This window comes from Vicia villosa, unplaced genomic scaffold (assembly GCF_029867415.1).
Source record: "Vicia villosa cultivar HV-30 ecotype Madison, WI unplaced genomic scaffold, Vvil1.0 ctg.000368F_1_1, whole genome shotgun sequence".
Lineage (NCBI taxonomy): Eukaryota > Viridiplantae > Streptophyta > Magnoliopsida > Fabales > Fabaceae > Vicia > Vicia villosa.
The window spans coordinates 382,122-398,926 of NW_026705169.1; the positions used below are offsets into that span (position 1 = coordinate 382,122).

Consider the following 16,805-nt stretch of genomic DNA (forward strand, 5'->3'; position numbering starts at 1 on the left):
AATATTTTGAGATTGACCATATTTAGAGGAAAAAAAACATATTTAATCGAATAAAAAAACAATAAATAATGCTTCAAAAATAAAATCTATAAATAAGAGTTTAATTTAATTACACAAACACACACAAGCATGCAACAATCACAAGAGTAATATTAAGTTGGAAATTAGCATTGAAGTTCAATCCCAAGTGTTTTAAGTTTTAAAACATTACCAATTTCGATCAATACCACATGAAAATCTAAATTTTAAGAAAAATTACAAACAAAACTAATATGTATTTTACGACACCAAACATATGTCGTTTCATTCTCGCTTATAAAAAAAAAATGTCGTTTCATTCTCGTATACAACAACGATAAGGGACTGTGGCTACTGACAAGCGAGTGAGGTCAAATGCGTCCTGGCGCGTCGCGTCGCGTCGCAGTCAATACTATAAATAGAGTGAAAACCCGTATCGTTCATTTGGTACTCGGTTTTGTCTTACTTCTTCTGCAAGTTTTTTTTCTCTTCTTTCTTCTAATTTTCTTTCCCCCCAAAATCATTTTCTCCAGAAAATCCATAGCGAGAGAAAATGTTTCCTTCGTATTTTCCTTCTCTTCCTCCACGGCCACCTCAACCTCCCAACGCCATTATCGTTGCTGCTACGGTTGCTATTTTTCTTTTTGCCGAAAATCTCCGATGATATAGATATACATTTTCAGTACATTCTTCATTTTAGGGTTTAGGACCTTATTCTTCTTGATCTTTAGGGTTTAGGAGCTTCTTCTTGATCTTGATACTTCTACAGTAGTTCTTGCTCTTGTAAAGTGTATTCCAAGTTTCTTTGCTTCAACAATACATTACCGATTCTTAGGATTCTTGAATCTTGTGACTGAAAATGAGCAAGGAGAATCGATATGCACCACTCTTAGCAGCGTCTAGTTCCGATGTTTACATCAAAGATCCTAACAAGTAAATTTCCACTTGTGATTAGTATCGTTATTTTTTACTAATTAACCGTTTTAATTTTCATTATGTTTTAATCATGTTCTGTTTTGAGTTTGTTATTATTTTAATTATATACTTTTTTGACGGATATTACTTTTTATTATAATTAATTATTGTGTAAAAAAAATTATATTATTAAATTTTTGATCGGATTCGATCAATTTTTTATTTTATTTAACTACATAGTATATTACAGTGTTCTGTTTTTAGTTTGTTAGTACTATTTATTTTACTAGTTATATAAAAAAAAATTAATAATTATCTTTTTAGTTTATTATTTTTTTCCGCCTGAGTAATGCATTATATATAGTGTCATTATTAATGAGGATTCTGTTAATTTGGTTTTGCAGAAGTTCAAGAATATCATACACAAGAAGCTTTCTTCTCTCTTTAGCAAAAGCTAAAGCTGATAGTTACAGAATGCTGAAAATGTCAAAGGAGATTAAGTTTGCAATGTCTTGGTAACAACAAACCTTCTTCTCTACATTGTGTTTTTTTAAAGAGATTGTGTATTCTTTATGTATAGAGTGATTAATTTGTAAATTTTTCTTGATCAGCATGTATGAAGGTTCAATTGATCTCCTACCCTCACCTTATAGTGAACTAGGTATATACTCTTTATTTCATTATCTTCTGGCTATTACTTATGTGCCATCTTTGCACAAAAGCATTTATACACATTTATTCTTTGATACAGATTCTGATAGTCCGAAAGTTTATGCGTCAAAGGTTCTGGATAATGTCAATCTACTGCATAAGAGTAATAAACCATATCTGCCTCCATGTCGCAACAAGGTTTGATTTTAATTATCTTTACTTACAATACTTACCTTATTTACTATCTGCAAATATGGTTTAGTTTCTTGATGAAATAAGGTTGATTTAGTCATTCAGATATGGTTTACTTTCTTGATGAAGTAAGGCAGATTTAGACATTCAAATATGGTATTGTTTTTGATGAAATAAGGTTGATTTAGGCATTCAAATATGGTTTTGTTTCTTGATGAACTAAGGTAGATTTAGGCATTCAAATATTGTTGATTCTTGATGAATTAAGGTCCATATTATCCTGTTTTTCAGGCACTATCTTCTTCAAGTGGAGACAGCAATGGCTCACTAAAGACTGACATATCTGGATCTTCTGAGTGTACAAATCAGGAAGTGCAAGCAGAACTAGATAGTTCAGACTGTTCAAGTAGAAACGTTTCTCCTGCAAAGCTTCCAAAGAGTGAGGAGCTTTGGGAGACTTATTTGTATCTTGAACCTCCATTGATCCATGATGTCCAAATTCAACAGGATTCAGAACTTAAGTCTTCCAATACCAGCTTCGAAGACTGTTCAAGTTCTATCTCTGGTTTTAGTTTTCCTGATGAGGACAGTTTAGTTACATATGACGGACCTTTCTCGACCCTTGAAGTGGAAATTCCGCCTAGTATTGATAGTTTCATGTCTTCCCCTGAAAGCAATCTGACTGAAGATGATTTGGATAGTCCAGACTCAACTTTTGAAATGATCAAGAGTCTTATAGAATCTGTACTTGATGGTGATGATGATGATTACGATGACGATTATTATAATTTTGATAAGGATAATTCCAGTATGGATGATATTATGTCAGAGCTGGTCCAGCATAGAGCTAGAGTTGCTAAACTAAACCTTTCTTACCCGCAGTTGAATCTAGGAAGGGGTCTGTTCTCTGTGTCTTCCCACTCTTGCCTATGCGGCAAAATTTGTCACAGTGATCATGAGCTAAGAAGGTTTGGTCTTGGAGCTGGTGAATCAATGTTTCAACAGGGTATAATGCCATCACTTGAGGTGCCTTCATGGAAGGAGAAAACAAATCTAATGCAGAATTGTTTTGAATATCAGCATCCAGGCTATGACTGTTCTGTAAAGGGAACTCCTGGTAAGAAAATGTTTGCATAATATTTTGTTTGAGTCAAGTGCTTTTATAACTGAAAACTTAAACATGTTAGATTCTCTTGGTGATGGCAATGGAGTAATTGGCAGCTTCGAAGACAGGAAACTGGGAGCAAGTCAGTTCATGGGAGGTTTCTACTAGTTGCAGATTTTCCACAGTGATTAGCAATTGTTAATATGGAGATAGGAATATTAGGATGAAGAATAGAATGTGATAATCCTTTGCTATTTTTCAAATTTTCTTGTGAAGCAGCCATGAATGCTCTGAAGCTGCTGTAAATAGATCTCTCCTAGCTAGTATATTAAGAAAACAAAAAACAAAAATAGTTAGCTCCTAGTTACTACTATATTTCTGAATTTTTTTTTGGATAATGTGTTTGCTTGTTCTAGACCTTGATTAGTTGTCTGGTAGCCTCTAAGAAGATTTGTCATCAGAATAAGGAGTCACTTATTCTGAATGATGTTTGTCTTCATCTTAGTTTACTTTCAATCACAGCTAAATGATAAACTGACATAAATATAAAAGCCACCCAAAATGGTAATAAAAATCAGAAGTATGAACATTTATAAAATTTCAAAGCTAAACCTCAGTCATTATATGTGTCATTATTGTTTATCATAGCTTTGCTCTAGCAATATGGATTATCATTTAAACTTTATTACATGCTTGATTGGGTACAGTGCATAATTGAAATCATGCTATCATAATCTTGTAAATATAACTAGCTTTTTCTATTCCATTTATCCTATACGACCAAGAAGTGACATAGCAGACACAACAAGAGGCTGATTTTGTGTGCTTTAATTGCAGACTCATTAAAGTTCTTTTTCATTGAGCGTATTCAATTTTCCGAAGTCATGATTATGATTTTATATATACTTGAAAGCATACATATGATGCAAATGTGTTGATGAATTCAATGGCTTAAATTTTAGAAGACAGTCTACTTAGTGTTTAAATAAATTGAAATACTAAGAAGAATCATTTGATGAAAATATTGAGATTGAGAAAATTTTCTATTTGACTGAGAAGTTCCCAAGTTTACTGTACTTTGACCTTAATGTAAGTTACTTCATTTTGTTAGTCCTTGTTGAAGTATATGCCACCCCTTGATAGTATATAACTTGGTATGTGACAGACATGCATTTGAGACAGCATTGAAAAAAACAGAAGATCGATTTCTTCTGTTTCACATTCGCTTCATCCGTATTCCTGTTCTTTGCTGAACAATCAACATCCACATCGTCCTCGCATAGTCATAGTCATGTGACTGCTGCTTTGGCCGTTCTAAAGAGTCGTTGAATCTTGCATCTTTTACCTTCTGAGCATTGAGAATGTATCCACACCGATCATCCGGCTGCAGCTTGAGCGATTGGAGGAATGCCCCATTTCTGTTGAGGATGAAACCGTCTCCGCCCCCGAGTCCTCTCCACCTCGTCAAGGGCCTCATCGGAATCAGCCCTCAGCTCAGCAATCACCATCTCCTGAGCTTTCGCCTCCGTCATCCTACCGTGATGCAGGGCCGGTCCTCACAATTTAGAGGCTCAGGGCAAAAAATTAAAATAATTAAAAAAAAACATCTATATTGTCTCAAATAATTTGAAGGTTGTATTCTAATTTTAAAATTTGGTGTTTAATAATATATATTTATTAAATCCATTAGGTTATTTCTTGTTTAAAAATATTTTAAATTTATTAATTTAATTATATATATTTAATCATAATAATTTGGATTTAATGGATATGCACTGACAGTGTAAAACAGTTTTACACTGTCATCCAATAGAAAACAAGCAATTTGCCATGTCATTAAAATTTTTTAAGGATAAAATTGTGATGGAATTGGATACATGGTTGTGATTGGTTGACAGTGTAAAACTATTTTACACTATCTACTATGGCAGTTTTGAAAAAAATTCTAAAAATTCCAAATATGATTTTGGCCAAGGGATCGAAGACAGTACCTACTAATGCATCTGGAAGAAGACAACCGCTGGGCCACGAATTCATTTGTTAAATTTTTTATAACATAAGGTCTATATATAAATAATTTATTTTATAATTTTTAAAGCCCAACCCCATAAAATATGCCCCCATTTTTTATGAGGCCCTGGGCTGTGGGCCTGCTTGTCCTGGCCCAGGGCCGGCCCTGCCGTGATGAAAGAGGGTACCCCTAATAGGTAGATGAAGCAGACATGCCACATCATCTAGGGTGATAGTAATCTCACTGTGGGGTAGATGGAAGGATGAGGTCTTAGGATGCCATCTCTGCAAAGGCCGCAAGCATACCATTATGTACAGTATGGTAGCCGAGCGTACAAAGGTCCCTCAAGACTGAAGCTGCCAGTACCTCCTGAAACTATGGCTAGTCAGGCTGCGCGGAATCCCTTATCTTCCTCCCGTGATTGTAGGACCTCTAATCCCTACTCTGAAATTTTATAAAAAATGTAAACGGTCAGTAATAATCAAGGTGAGAGCTGAAGAAAATAAATATGTAACTATCAAATAAAACTTACATCTCCATCCCATATACATCTTGCAACATGATGAGCATATACAGTAAGAAGAGAGACGTCTACGGGTCCACCGGGGTACCAAACAGGCTCTGGCACAAGATCATCCTCGTGTACCTCAAGAGGTGGCCCGACAGAAGAAGTACTGCTCCGACGAACTCTGCGTGAGGGTGGTGGCAACTCTGACGTAGAAGTACCTTCAGGATCATCCCGGGGTCTCCGTGATGGAGTATTGAACATAGATGGAGTGGGCCTGGCTGATGCAGGTGAACGAATGGACCCGACTGGAACGGGTGATGGAGTGGGCCTGGCTGATGCAGGTGAAGGAATGGGCCCGGCTAAAGCGGGTGATGGAGTGAGCCTGGATGATGCAGGTGAAGGAATGGGCCCGGCTGAAGCGGGTGATGGAGTGGGTCTGGCTGATACAGGTGAAGGAATGGGCCCGGCTAAAGCAGGTGTGCCGATGTAGAAGGTGGGTCAGATACAACCGCAGCTCCATTAGTCACCTGAGATACTGTACGCACCGATCGTTCTCGCCGAACAGATGCGTGTTGTGTTGTCCTACCATGGATGTCTCTGTCTAGACCGTGAGTCATGATGTTTGCATTATGATACAAAAATGATCGAGTTAGAAACTGCGCATTTATAAATAAACATAAATATTTAAACAGGAAAATACTCTTCTGTAGATGCAAATACGAAAGCACCATGTTTTCAGAAATCCTGGGTGCTTTCGTAGATGGATCTGCGGAAGGACCTTTCTTTCAAAAACATTGGGTGTTTCCGTAGATGCATCTACAGAATGTCCTAACGTACATCTCTTCCGTAGATGGATCTACGGAAGCTACTGAAAGCAGAGAATGCAACAATGGCGTAGTCTCCACTGTTCAATCTACAAAAACACCATTTTTTGAGTTTGATCCTACGTTATAAACCTAAAACATTACCTACATTGTCTATATACACTATTTCTAAACCTATCCAATCAATTATACACCTAAATATTGAACTCTAATTCGATTTCTTAAATACACTAAATTAACTCGAAGTGTCGAAAACTTACCGATTAAATAGATATTTGAAGTTGATAATGCGTTGGAAGTTGATGTTGACAATGGCGGTCGAACTCGAAAGAAAGAAATGCACTGTAGGGAATTTTTATTTTTGGAGTTGAGAGAGAGTTTGTGTTGAAGAAGTGAAAACTAAAGAATGGGGAGGGGAAGGGTCTGGCGCGAAGTATAACATCAAACTCTTTTGTAGATGGATCCACGAAATTCTTCCGTAGGTGCATCTACGGAACAAAATAAACTTAAACAAAAAACAAGGGTACTTCCGGAGATCCATCTACGGAAGCACGAGGACAAATTTATCAATTCGGTGGTGCGCCTAAATGCTATGAGGTGGGTTGAAAAATTTTCTATATTATTATGTGTATAAACTTTCTAGAATTAATCTAATGTGACTAGTATTCTTTTCATTGATTTATTTTACTAAAATTTCGCTACATCGCTATTCAAGAGAAAAATAAAAAAGAGGTTTGTTATGGATTTGGTGTCACAAAAACTTATTCAAATTTAGTAATTCTTTTTAATTTTATGAAGATAGAGTTTAATTGATATACATTGTCAATGTAATAAAAAAATTATACCATCATTAGATCATAAACATTCAATTGTATTATTTTAAAAGACGTTAAAATAAGAGTCAAACATCTCATACTTATTAATGATTGTGATGTCGTGACATTGTAAAAAAAATTCATACTGACATGTATGTCAATGTATTTCAATTAAATTAATATTATAATATGTTATATAATTTTTATTATTATGATTATAGAAATTATTATTATATATTATTGTGTAAAAAAATACTATTGTTAAATTCTTTAAGAAATCAAATCTGCCTTTATTACCGCAACAAGGAAAAAGAATAACCAAAAACAGAATACTATTCCAACGTGTTTTAATTATATTAATAAAAAGTTAAATAAAATAAACTTTTTTTCTAATATATTGGGATGTTTGTTATTAATTTAGAAAATATAAGACAAAAAACCTATAAACAAAGCTAACCGAATAAAAAGGGATGCTAAGTTAAATAAGATAAAATTGAAAAGTTTGTTATTTAATAAGTTAAACTAAAATCTATTTAAACAACCATTTAACCTTTCATTCAACACCTAAGTGAAAAGTTAGAGTGACTCATTGAGAATCACATTCAGAATAATCAAAGAGGTAAGTTTTTAAACTCATATGGATTCTCATGTATATTGTTTATATAATCAACTTTTAATTCATAAAAAAAATGAACATTTCTTTTTTAAATGTTTAATGAACTTGAAATACAAATGTATCTGGTAACAAATGTACTCAAATAATATTTTTTTATTAAAGTTTAACCGAAAAATTATACTCTTACAAAATAGATGGTCAAATATTTTCCGTCTAGTTTTTATAGAAAACTGTTTGAACTTGGTTGAATTTTTTTAATGGAAATTTCAACAATGACGCTATTTAACTTATGATGACTTTGTGTTTTTTTTTTTTTAATGTAATTTGGTCTTGCAGAGAGTTTTTAAATTAGAAAGGGTGATTCAACTTGCAAAATGTCTAGGTAACAAAAACTCTATTTTTTATAATGTGTTTTTAAGTGATTATGTGTTTTTTTAATGTAGATTGATTAATTTTTTAACTCTTTATACCAGTATGTTTGAAGGTCTCCTATCCTCGCCTTATAACGAATTAGGTATATATATTTAATTCATCATTTATTTTCTATTAATTATGAGAAATTGTGAATAATTTATCAAAAATATTTATGCTTTCGTATAGATTACGATTGGGAGTACCGTATGTTGTATGGACGTCCAGTCCCCTACGATGTTCAAATTCAATCTCGTATATCTGATCAAAATTTGTCTTGGTAATAAAAACTCTCTTTTCTACATTGTGTGTTTTTAAATGATTATGTATTTTCTTTTTATGTATATTGATTAATTTTGTAACTCTTTTTGATCAGCATGTTTGAAGGTCCAATTGAGCTCCTACCATCACCTTATAATGAATTAGGTATATAGTGTTTAATTGTTCATTTTTTTTATTAAATATGCATTATACTTAAATATATTGAATTATTTAACAAAAATATGTATGTTAACAGATTATGCTTGGGAGTACCGTATGATTCATGGATCTTCAATTACTTATGATGTTCAACCTCAACCTAAGTTAAAATTAAAATATTTCAATACAAATGTAGAAGATTGTTCAACTCATCATATCACTAATCAAAGTTTGTCTCATGAGGATAGTTTAATAGCACGCAGTCTACCTTCTACGTTATTTGAAGATGAAAATTTGGATGAGATTGAAAGTTTTACAACGGCCTCTGAAACTAGTTTGAATATTGAAGATAATTTGGATGAGATTGAAAGTTTTACAACGACCTCTGAAACTAGTCTGAATATTGAAGATGATTTGGATGAGATTGAAAGTTTTACAACGGCCTCTGAAACTAGTTTGAATATTGATGATGATTTGGATGATGACTCTACTTATGATATGATTAAAAATTTATTAGAATCAATACTCAGAGATGATGATGATTATGATCTATCAATTATGGATGACACTAAAATGGTGAAGGAGCAACATGGAGTTATAGTTTGTGACTCATGTCTTTCTTACTTAGGGTAAGAATTTGATTGCATATTATTTTGTTTGAGTTATGTGCATGTATACTAGAAAATTTTAAGTGGTGTTTTAGATACTAACTTTTTAGTCTAAACATTTTAGATTTACGTGATGATGATGGTGATGGAGAAAGAAATATTATCATGAAGCATTTGAAAATTTTGAAAGACTCTGAAACTACTTTAAGAAACCTCGCATATTCTATTACTAAAAAAAAAAAACTTTTAGTTATAGTTTATTTTATTTGTTTTGGATAATATGTTTGAGTAAGACTATATTTTTAAAATATATTTGTGTTTTGGCTTTTGAATAATTTTGTTTTGGTAGATATACTTTATTTAATTGAAGTGATTATAAAAGAATTGGGTTAAAAAAAGTGGTTGATAAATGTTATAAGCAAATTTAAAAGAACTAATTTTGTTTGAATAAAATATTAAAATTACTTTTAATAGATTACAAATACGGATTTTGAGTAAAAAAAATTAATATCACGAGAAGTTAGTCGATGAGATGCATGGATGACTTTAATCTATGAACCCTCCACTATATATCAAGTTTTAATAATCCTGTTAAGCATCAAATGAAAGATTAAGTTGTGATTTTTCAAAAGCTTAAGGTTTTCTTTGTTTAAAAAATCAGTGCAAGGTAGTTAATACACAGTGCAGAATTGAAATATTGCCATCATAATTTTGTGAAATTAATTTGATCCTATAACACCAAGTGACATTGCAACCACAAAACAAGAGGCTGATTTTATGTGTTTTAATTGCACTCTTTAAGAATATTTTTAACTAGATTGAGACCTGGCGCGGGACATTGATAAATTTTTTTAAAATGATATTGAATTACATATATATTTTAATTTTATTTAGTATAGTAAAAATTGTAATTGAGACGATAAAATAAAGAGAATAAAAAAGAGAGAATAATTTTAAACGAAAAAAATATGTTTGAATTATAAAAGTAATAAGTAAGATGTTGCTATTTTCAATAATTTTGTTTCATATTTCTTTGCTTTTTTCCCAATATTTTTAAAAATGTTAAATCTTCATCATTTTATAAATGCAAAAATTCTAGATTAGAGTGTCTCAGACTCTATGCAACAATTCATCATAGTCAAAATTTTCAATAATTTTGTTTTATATTTCCTTTTCTTTTTTTTTTTACTCCAATATTTTTAAAAATATTATATCTTCATCATTTTATGGTTGAGAGACAAATTCACCAAAGATCAAAAGATAAATGATCGTCTATTTCGATAAGGTTATTCAGGCCATCGTAATAAAATTTTATGATACAAGTTAATGATTTGAAGAATAAAATATAAAATTAAAAGTATATTCTTCAAAAAATAGAGAGATTTATCTTAGATCTTGATTTTAATAGCTAGTGATGATGAGTTAGATAGTATCCGAGTCGTTCGAATGTAACATTTTAGTGTAAATCTTTTAAGGTTATTACTTTATTTTTTGTCTTACTTTATGATCGTACTTGATCAGAAGGATCGTCAAGGTCGGCAACGTGATAAACTTCTGCGAACTGGGGGGTGTGCCTGCAAGGTACTCTGATGTCAAAGTGAGTTCTAGAGCAAAGAGAGTAAGAACATAAGAGATAGGTTAGAGTGAATAATGAATACCTGACCCTCTAGTGAAAGAGGGTATTTATAGTCCCCGGTGGCCAAGATTTCCTAATTGGGCCAAATCCATTGGAGGCCCACGTGCTACAAAACTGCCAGAACCCTACGTGGTAGGGCTGAGTCAGCAGAAGCCTCATATTCTGGATAGATGAAGCGTAGGGTTCGGAGCGAGTTACCCGAATCCCTCGCTAGTGAGTTTGACCACGTGTTCCTTGTAACGCCCGGAAAAATAAGTATATACTTGATTTGGACGTTTGTGACATCTATTGGAATTTTACTGTTTTTGGAGTCGTTTCAGTCGGTATTAGTTCGGGATGGCGGACTAATATTTAATTGAAGGTTTTCATATTTTTGGTACTAGAAATATCATTAAGGTAATATTCCGCGTTTTTGGGCGTTTGAACGATATTTGAGCGTAGGGGCATTTTGGTCTTTTCCGCGGGATATATATTTTCTTTATAAGAAGGAGATATTTGTGAGAAAGGAAAAAGGGTGGAAAGAAAAAGAAGAGAAAGAAAGGGAAGAGAGAAAGAAGAAGAGCAAAGATGGAGAGAAAGTGAAGAAGGGGATTTTGGAGAAGATGAAGAAGGGGTGAATCTAATTTATCTTGGATGTATGATTCTTATAGTCTTGTTCTTGTTTTTGTTCTTGTTCATCTTCTTCATCCTTTCCATATTTTCCATTTCTCTTGTTTTGTAAGAAATTGTGATGTTTTCATGATATAGCAAGATTCAAACATGTTTTAGTTGATAGTATGTATAGAATCATGTCCTTGTTGTGTTATGGTGATTGATCATGCTTTCTTTTGCATTTCCATGGCTTGATTGAGTTTGAATAAAATGTTAGGGTTTGAGGAATATTGATGAATCAACCATGAAAAGTTTGATGTTAGGTTGTTTCTATGGTTTGTATGTGTTGTATTGGTGTTATAATGATGTTTTGGAGTGGTTTTGGTGGATATAAGAGGGTTAAAACTGTTCTGGTTCGTTCTGGTTTTTTCTGGGTTTTCGCAGGTCCGCTGAGCGGAGGTGGGTCCGCTGAGCGGAGGTTCTGTTGCAGAAAATTCTCTGCGAAGGTCCGCTGAGCGGAGCTGAAGCGGACAACAGCTTTTTCTGTTTTTCCAAAACTTTGAAACTTCGTAACTCTTGAACCGTAACTCCGATTTTGTCGCCGTTCGAAGCGTTGGAAATCTAACGCAATGAACTATATTATTATCTAATTAAATGATTCATAGGATGTAGTATCCCATTAGTTTCATTAGGATCAAGTGATGAGTTGTGTAGTATGTTCAATTATCCAAACTTTGAAACCTTGTAACTTTTGATCCGTAGCTCCGTTTCGTACGCCGTTCGAAGTGTTAGGAAGCTAGTTGGATGTTCTATATGATAGTATAGGCTTGGTTAGCTTGTTATTAATTGGTTATGAGGTGTTGTTGATGAAAACACATAATTGTTTATATGCGCGATATGATTGGTAAATAATCATAGTGTTTGGTTGTAATTGTTAATGATGTAGGATGTAGTAGTGGTTGGTTGATTTTCATAAATGGTTTTGTGAACTAGTGCATGATAAATCATGATGATGTTTTGTGTGAATGTTATCGTATTGGTACAAGGTATGTGATTAGTTGTCAATGACATGAAATCATGTTCGTATGTGTTAATTATTAATGAATGTCCATACTTTATATGTGACGATGTTTGGTTGTTTGTTGTTAACATGATGTGTGGCCTTATGGCAAGTAATTGTTGTTATGAGAACGATGTATTATCATTGTTGAAATGTTGTTATTACAACTTGTTGATGATGTATTGATGGAGTTGTGGGCCAATGGCCAGTATTAATTGATGTGATGCAATTATGCGATCATTTATGCCGATGTGGCTAGTATGTTTTAACGGTGAATGTGTGTTGTGTGCTTATTAATGCCTGTGTGGTAATTATTGTGTGATATAATTGATAACGATGTTATTAATTGGTGATGTATCCTATTGGATAGAATATAAACGGTGTAACGTGAGTATGTGACCGTGTTATATTGTTGATGATGTTGTTGTCATGTAATAGAGTCATATATTTGCACAGCATAACATTTCATTACGTTAATGGCGGAATGCTATTAACAGGTGGCCTGAATTGGCAATTATTACCAGTGGGGGCTTAATGCTCGGTAAAAAGGTGTATTTGCCCGAGTAGCAAGAGGTCATCAGTGGGGGCTAAATGCTCGATGACATTTAGTCGTAGCTTATTGCTCGACAAAGGTGTATTTTCCTGAGAGAAAGAAGTCCCAGCATAATGCTCGGCAAAGGTGTATTTGTCATAATGATAAGGAGGAGTTTTACTCCGGATTTGGTACCACATGCATATGCATAGTCGAGTCTCATTCATCATTGTCTGTCTGTATAATTTATGTTATCATTCATGTGTCACATTACTTATATATTGATTGTGGTTGAATGAGTGGATTACTTTGTTGTATGATTATTGATGATACTTGTTGGCATTACTATAATTGTCATGCTTTCATTATGAATTATATTCTCACCCTTCTGCTGATTTGATGCTTGAGTGGCATCCTGCAGATTAGCCGCTTTGGGAGTCTTTTGGAAGAGGTAGTTCTCCCGTTGGTCTTGTCGGTCGCTCTGATATGTAACACTGGGTAGTCGGGAGTCTGTTGTTATTTATTTGTATATGACTCTTTTGAATATGTATATGTGATGACGTGCCATTGTGTATTGTAAACACTTTATTTTGGAAAACTCCTCTTTGAGAGTGAGAGCTATACGTTTATATATATGTTCATATCTTCCGTGTGTTATGTATCATGTTATTGGCAGGTGTGTATGCTTTTGGCATCGGTGATGTCCGTTTATTTTCAAGGTGTTTGTTTGGTTACTTAGTGTAACATCCTAATTGTGTTGTATGAAATTTTAATACTCTGATATTTTCTTGCCTAAATGCTTTGGGTAGAATTGGGGTGTTACATTCCTTCGCACACACGTGGGATTAATGTTCACAACGGCTAGTGCATGCGCTTACTGGGCATGGAGCAAGATTGGGCATGTTCGGCCACATCTTATGGATTGGGCCCGTTCAGATCGGCCACAGGTGTTGGGTCAGCTCGGCCCAGACCAGAACATTTTATATGTACATCTATCAACTAAGTTTTTGTTAGTTAATTGTATTGTATTTTCTAAACAAAACTTGTATTATATTGCTTTAAATAATTTATCTATATTGAGTAAATAGATAGAATTAATTTTATCTTTCAAGAATATATTAAAGATGAAATAGATGAAAGAATTGCAAGAAAAATATGTAAACTATCTTTTAAAATTTATAAATTATTTTAATAGATTTGTGTAGTTACCCGGTGTTGAACCCATGACATCTAATTGAGAAATAAATTTATTTGAAAAATAAAGATGATTTTTTAGAGGTGTCACATAGAAACATATTTGATGTGGTAATATAATATATATATATATATATATATATATATATATATATATATATATATATATATATATATAAAATAAATTTTTGTAGTTATCGAGTGTTGAACCCATGACATCTAATAGAGAAATAAACTTATTTAAAAAAGAAATATGAGTTTTTCGAAGTGCCACATATAAATATATTTGATGTGACCTAAATGTTCAATGATATGACAAAATTAGAATTATGTGACTAAGATGTTTGGGGTCTTTTTTTAATATATATAATAATAGATAGCACTTTTGTGTTACATATTTTTATACCACTTAACTTGTTATTTAAAAAATATGATGCAAATCTGTTCACGAATTCACTGGCTTGGATTTTGGCAGATTCTCAAAGTCTACTTAGCGTTCATTTGAATTGAAATATGAACAACCACTCGATGAAAATATAGAAAAATTTCAATTTAGTAGAGAAGTTACTTGAATTTGTTTTATGGATAATATTACGATTGTTGGATCTATTTAACGGGATTTTTGTTAAAAGGAAAAATGATAAGAAGTTATGTTGATTTTGTTGAGAATCAAGTGTGAGTGTGGATAATAGTCCCACATTGGAAATACATGTGGTGACTTGAGCATATATAAGTGGGAGAACCCACTCACCTATCACCTTAAGGTTTTAGGTGGAGAAGTGGCGTGTCTCCCACAAAGGTGTGTTGTTCAAAGAATGTCCCGGAAATAAATGATGCTCCCGACTCAACCCTCCCCCGATTGTTGCGCTAACAAATGGTATCATGAACCTTTGGTTCGAGAAAAGGGACCGGCTAAAACTTGTAGTTGAAAGTCAACGGATACATGTAGTTGAAGAGAATTAACGGATACATGTAGTTGAAGTCAACAGATACAAGTGTATGTGGAAGAGAGAGCTTCCACATGAGGGGGAGCATTGTGTAAGACTCACACTCGAGAGGGAGTGTTGAGAATCAAGTGTGCTCCCGACTCGACCCTCCCTCGATTGTTGCGCTAACAGATTTAACTTTTGTTAAGCATACAGATTAAAAAAGATCAAGCATCATATGCAAAAGAGTTGAAAATATGAGATGTTAGTAATTTGAGTATTCTTATTTAGATCAATAAATAGACGGTTTCAGAGCATTTGAAACACTTGTATAATCAATTAAATTTTGCAAAACTGTACTAGATGAAAAGCAACAATAGGGCTCTTAAACTAAATAGTATGACCAATCTAGAATTTTTTTGGTCATGACTAATTTATGGGATTAATGGACTCTTAAGGAATCAACTAAATTAAAATTTATCAAAGCATACACCGTCCAAAGAGAAGAGGAGTGTCTCGTTCAATTTCTGGTGGCCCTTCGGGATAATTTTGAGAGTCTTTGTGGAAGTATTCAACATCACACTCCTTTTTTCAATGTTGTTCCAGTTGTTAATGAGTTGTTGGTAGAAGAAATCACAGTGAAGTCTCACTTTAATTTAATTTAAAAATAAAGGAACTTTCTAAATTTCTCCATCTATTTTTGGTGCTTATATTCACAAAGGAAAATCTTAAGGGGGAATTAGAGTTGGTATTTATGATGTGATTTTCGTAAGGAAAAAAGTCATTGGAAGTCACAATGTCTAAAATTGTAAAGAGAAAATAAGAATAAGCTTAATAGCACATCGTCCAATATTGTTGTTGCGGCTTCTACTACCATTGATTTTGGTTATGGTCATGTATACTCACCTGAAACCACTGCTCAAATATCTAATATGGATAGTAGCTTCAAAATATTCTTGTTCTTCACCCACGTGTTATGTTTGCTTCCCATGTTAAAGGTTTTAACTCTTCCAATATGTCAGGTATATATGACTTTTTATATATCTCATATGACAATAAAATCATTTATGTCTTTAAATCAAGCTTCATATATGTTGGTTATGACTACTCACTATGCCAAACAGCAGCTTTTACAGCGCTTTTTTTGGGCTTTTAGAGCGCTTAAAAGCGCTGCCAAAGCCAGCGCTGCCGTAGGTAACGACAGCGCCTTTTGGTACACCAAAAGCGCTCTCGTAGCATCCCTTATAGCAGCGCTTTTTCCAGAAAAGCGCTCTCGTAGCATCCCCTATAGCAGCGCTTTTTCTAGAAAAGCGCTTTCGTAGGTTGCGCTTTTTTATTTTTTTATGTTTTTTTTATCTTAGGCAGCGCTTTTAATTAGAAAGCACTTTCGCAGGTAGGCCTTTAAGAGTGTTTTTGAAAGCGCTGTCGTTGCTAAATGCAGTATTTTAAAGTGCAACCTATAATGAAGCCTCCCAGTTCGACCTGTAATTTATATTTATTTTCAACCTGTAATATTTTCAACCTGTAATATATTTTCAATCTGTAATATTTTCAACCTATATTTATTTTTGACCTGTAATATTTTCAACCATAGGTTGGACATTATATACCATTATATACCGATATAATACCATTATATACCAATATAATACCATTATAATCCAAAATAAAATATATACACCATTAATATAGTTCAATTCACATGTTTACAACAGATACATATAACTAAATCATCAACAGAATATAAGCCCGAAATTCTCAAAATCCGACGA

The 16,805-nt window shown here is 33.2% G+C and overlaps 1 protein-coding gene across 1 annotated transcript; it reads left to right on the top strand.

Moving 5' to 3' along the window:
- The first annotated feature begins 485 nt into the window (after window positions 1-485).
- On the top strand, window positions 486-3,302 carry LOC131627556 (uncharacterized). The gene is made up of 6 exons (XM_058898398.1): window positions 486-951; window positions 1,338-1,448; window positions 1,545-1,594; window positions 1,685-1,782; window positions 2,068-2,893; window positions 2,964-3,302. The coding sequence occupies exons 1-6, from the start codon at window positions 878-880 to the stop codon at window positions 3,047-3,049; spliced, it is 1,245 nt and encodes a 414-aa protein (XP_058754381.1). The 5' UTR covers window positions 486-877; the 3' UTR covers window positions 3,050-3,302.
- Window positions 3,303-16,805: the final 13,503 nt, after the last annotated feature.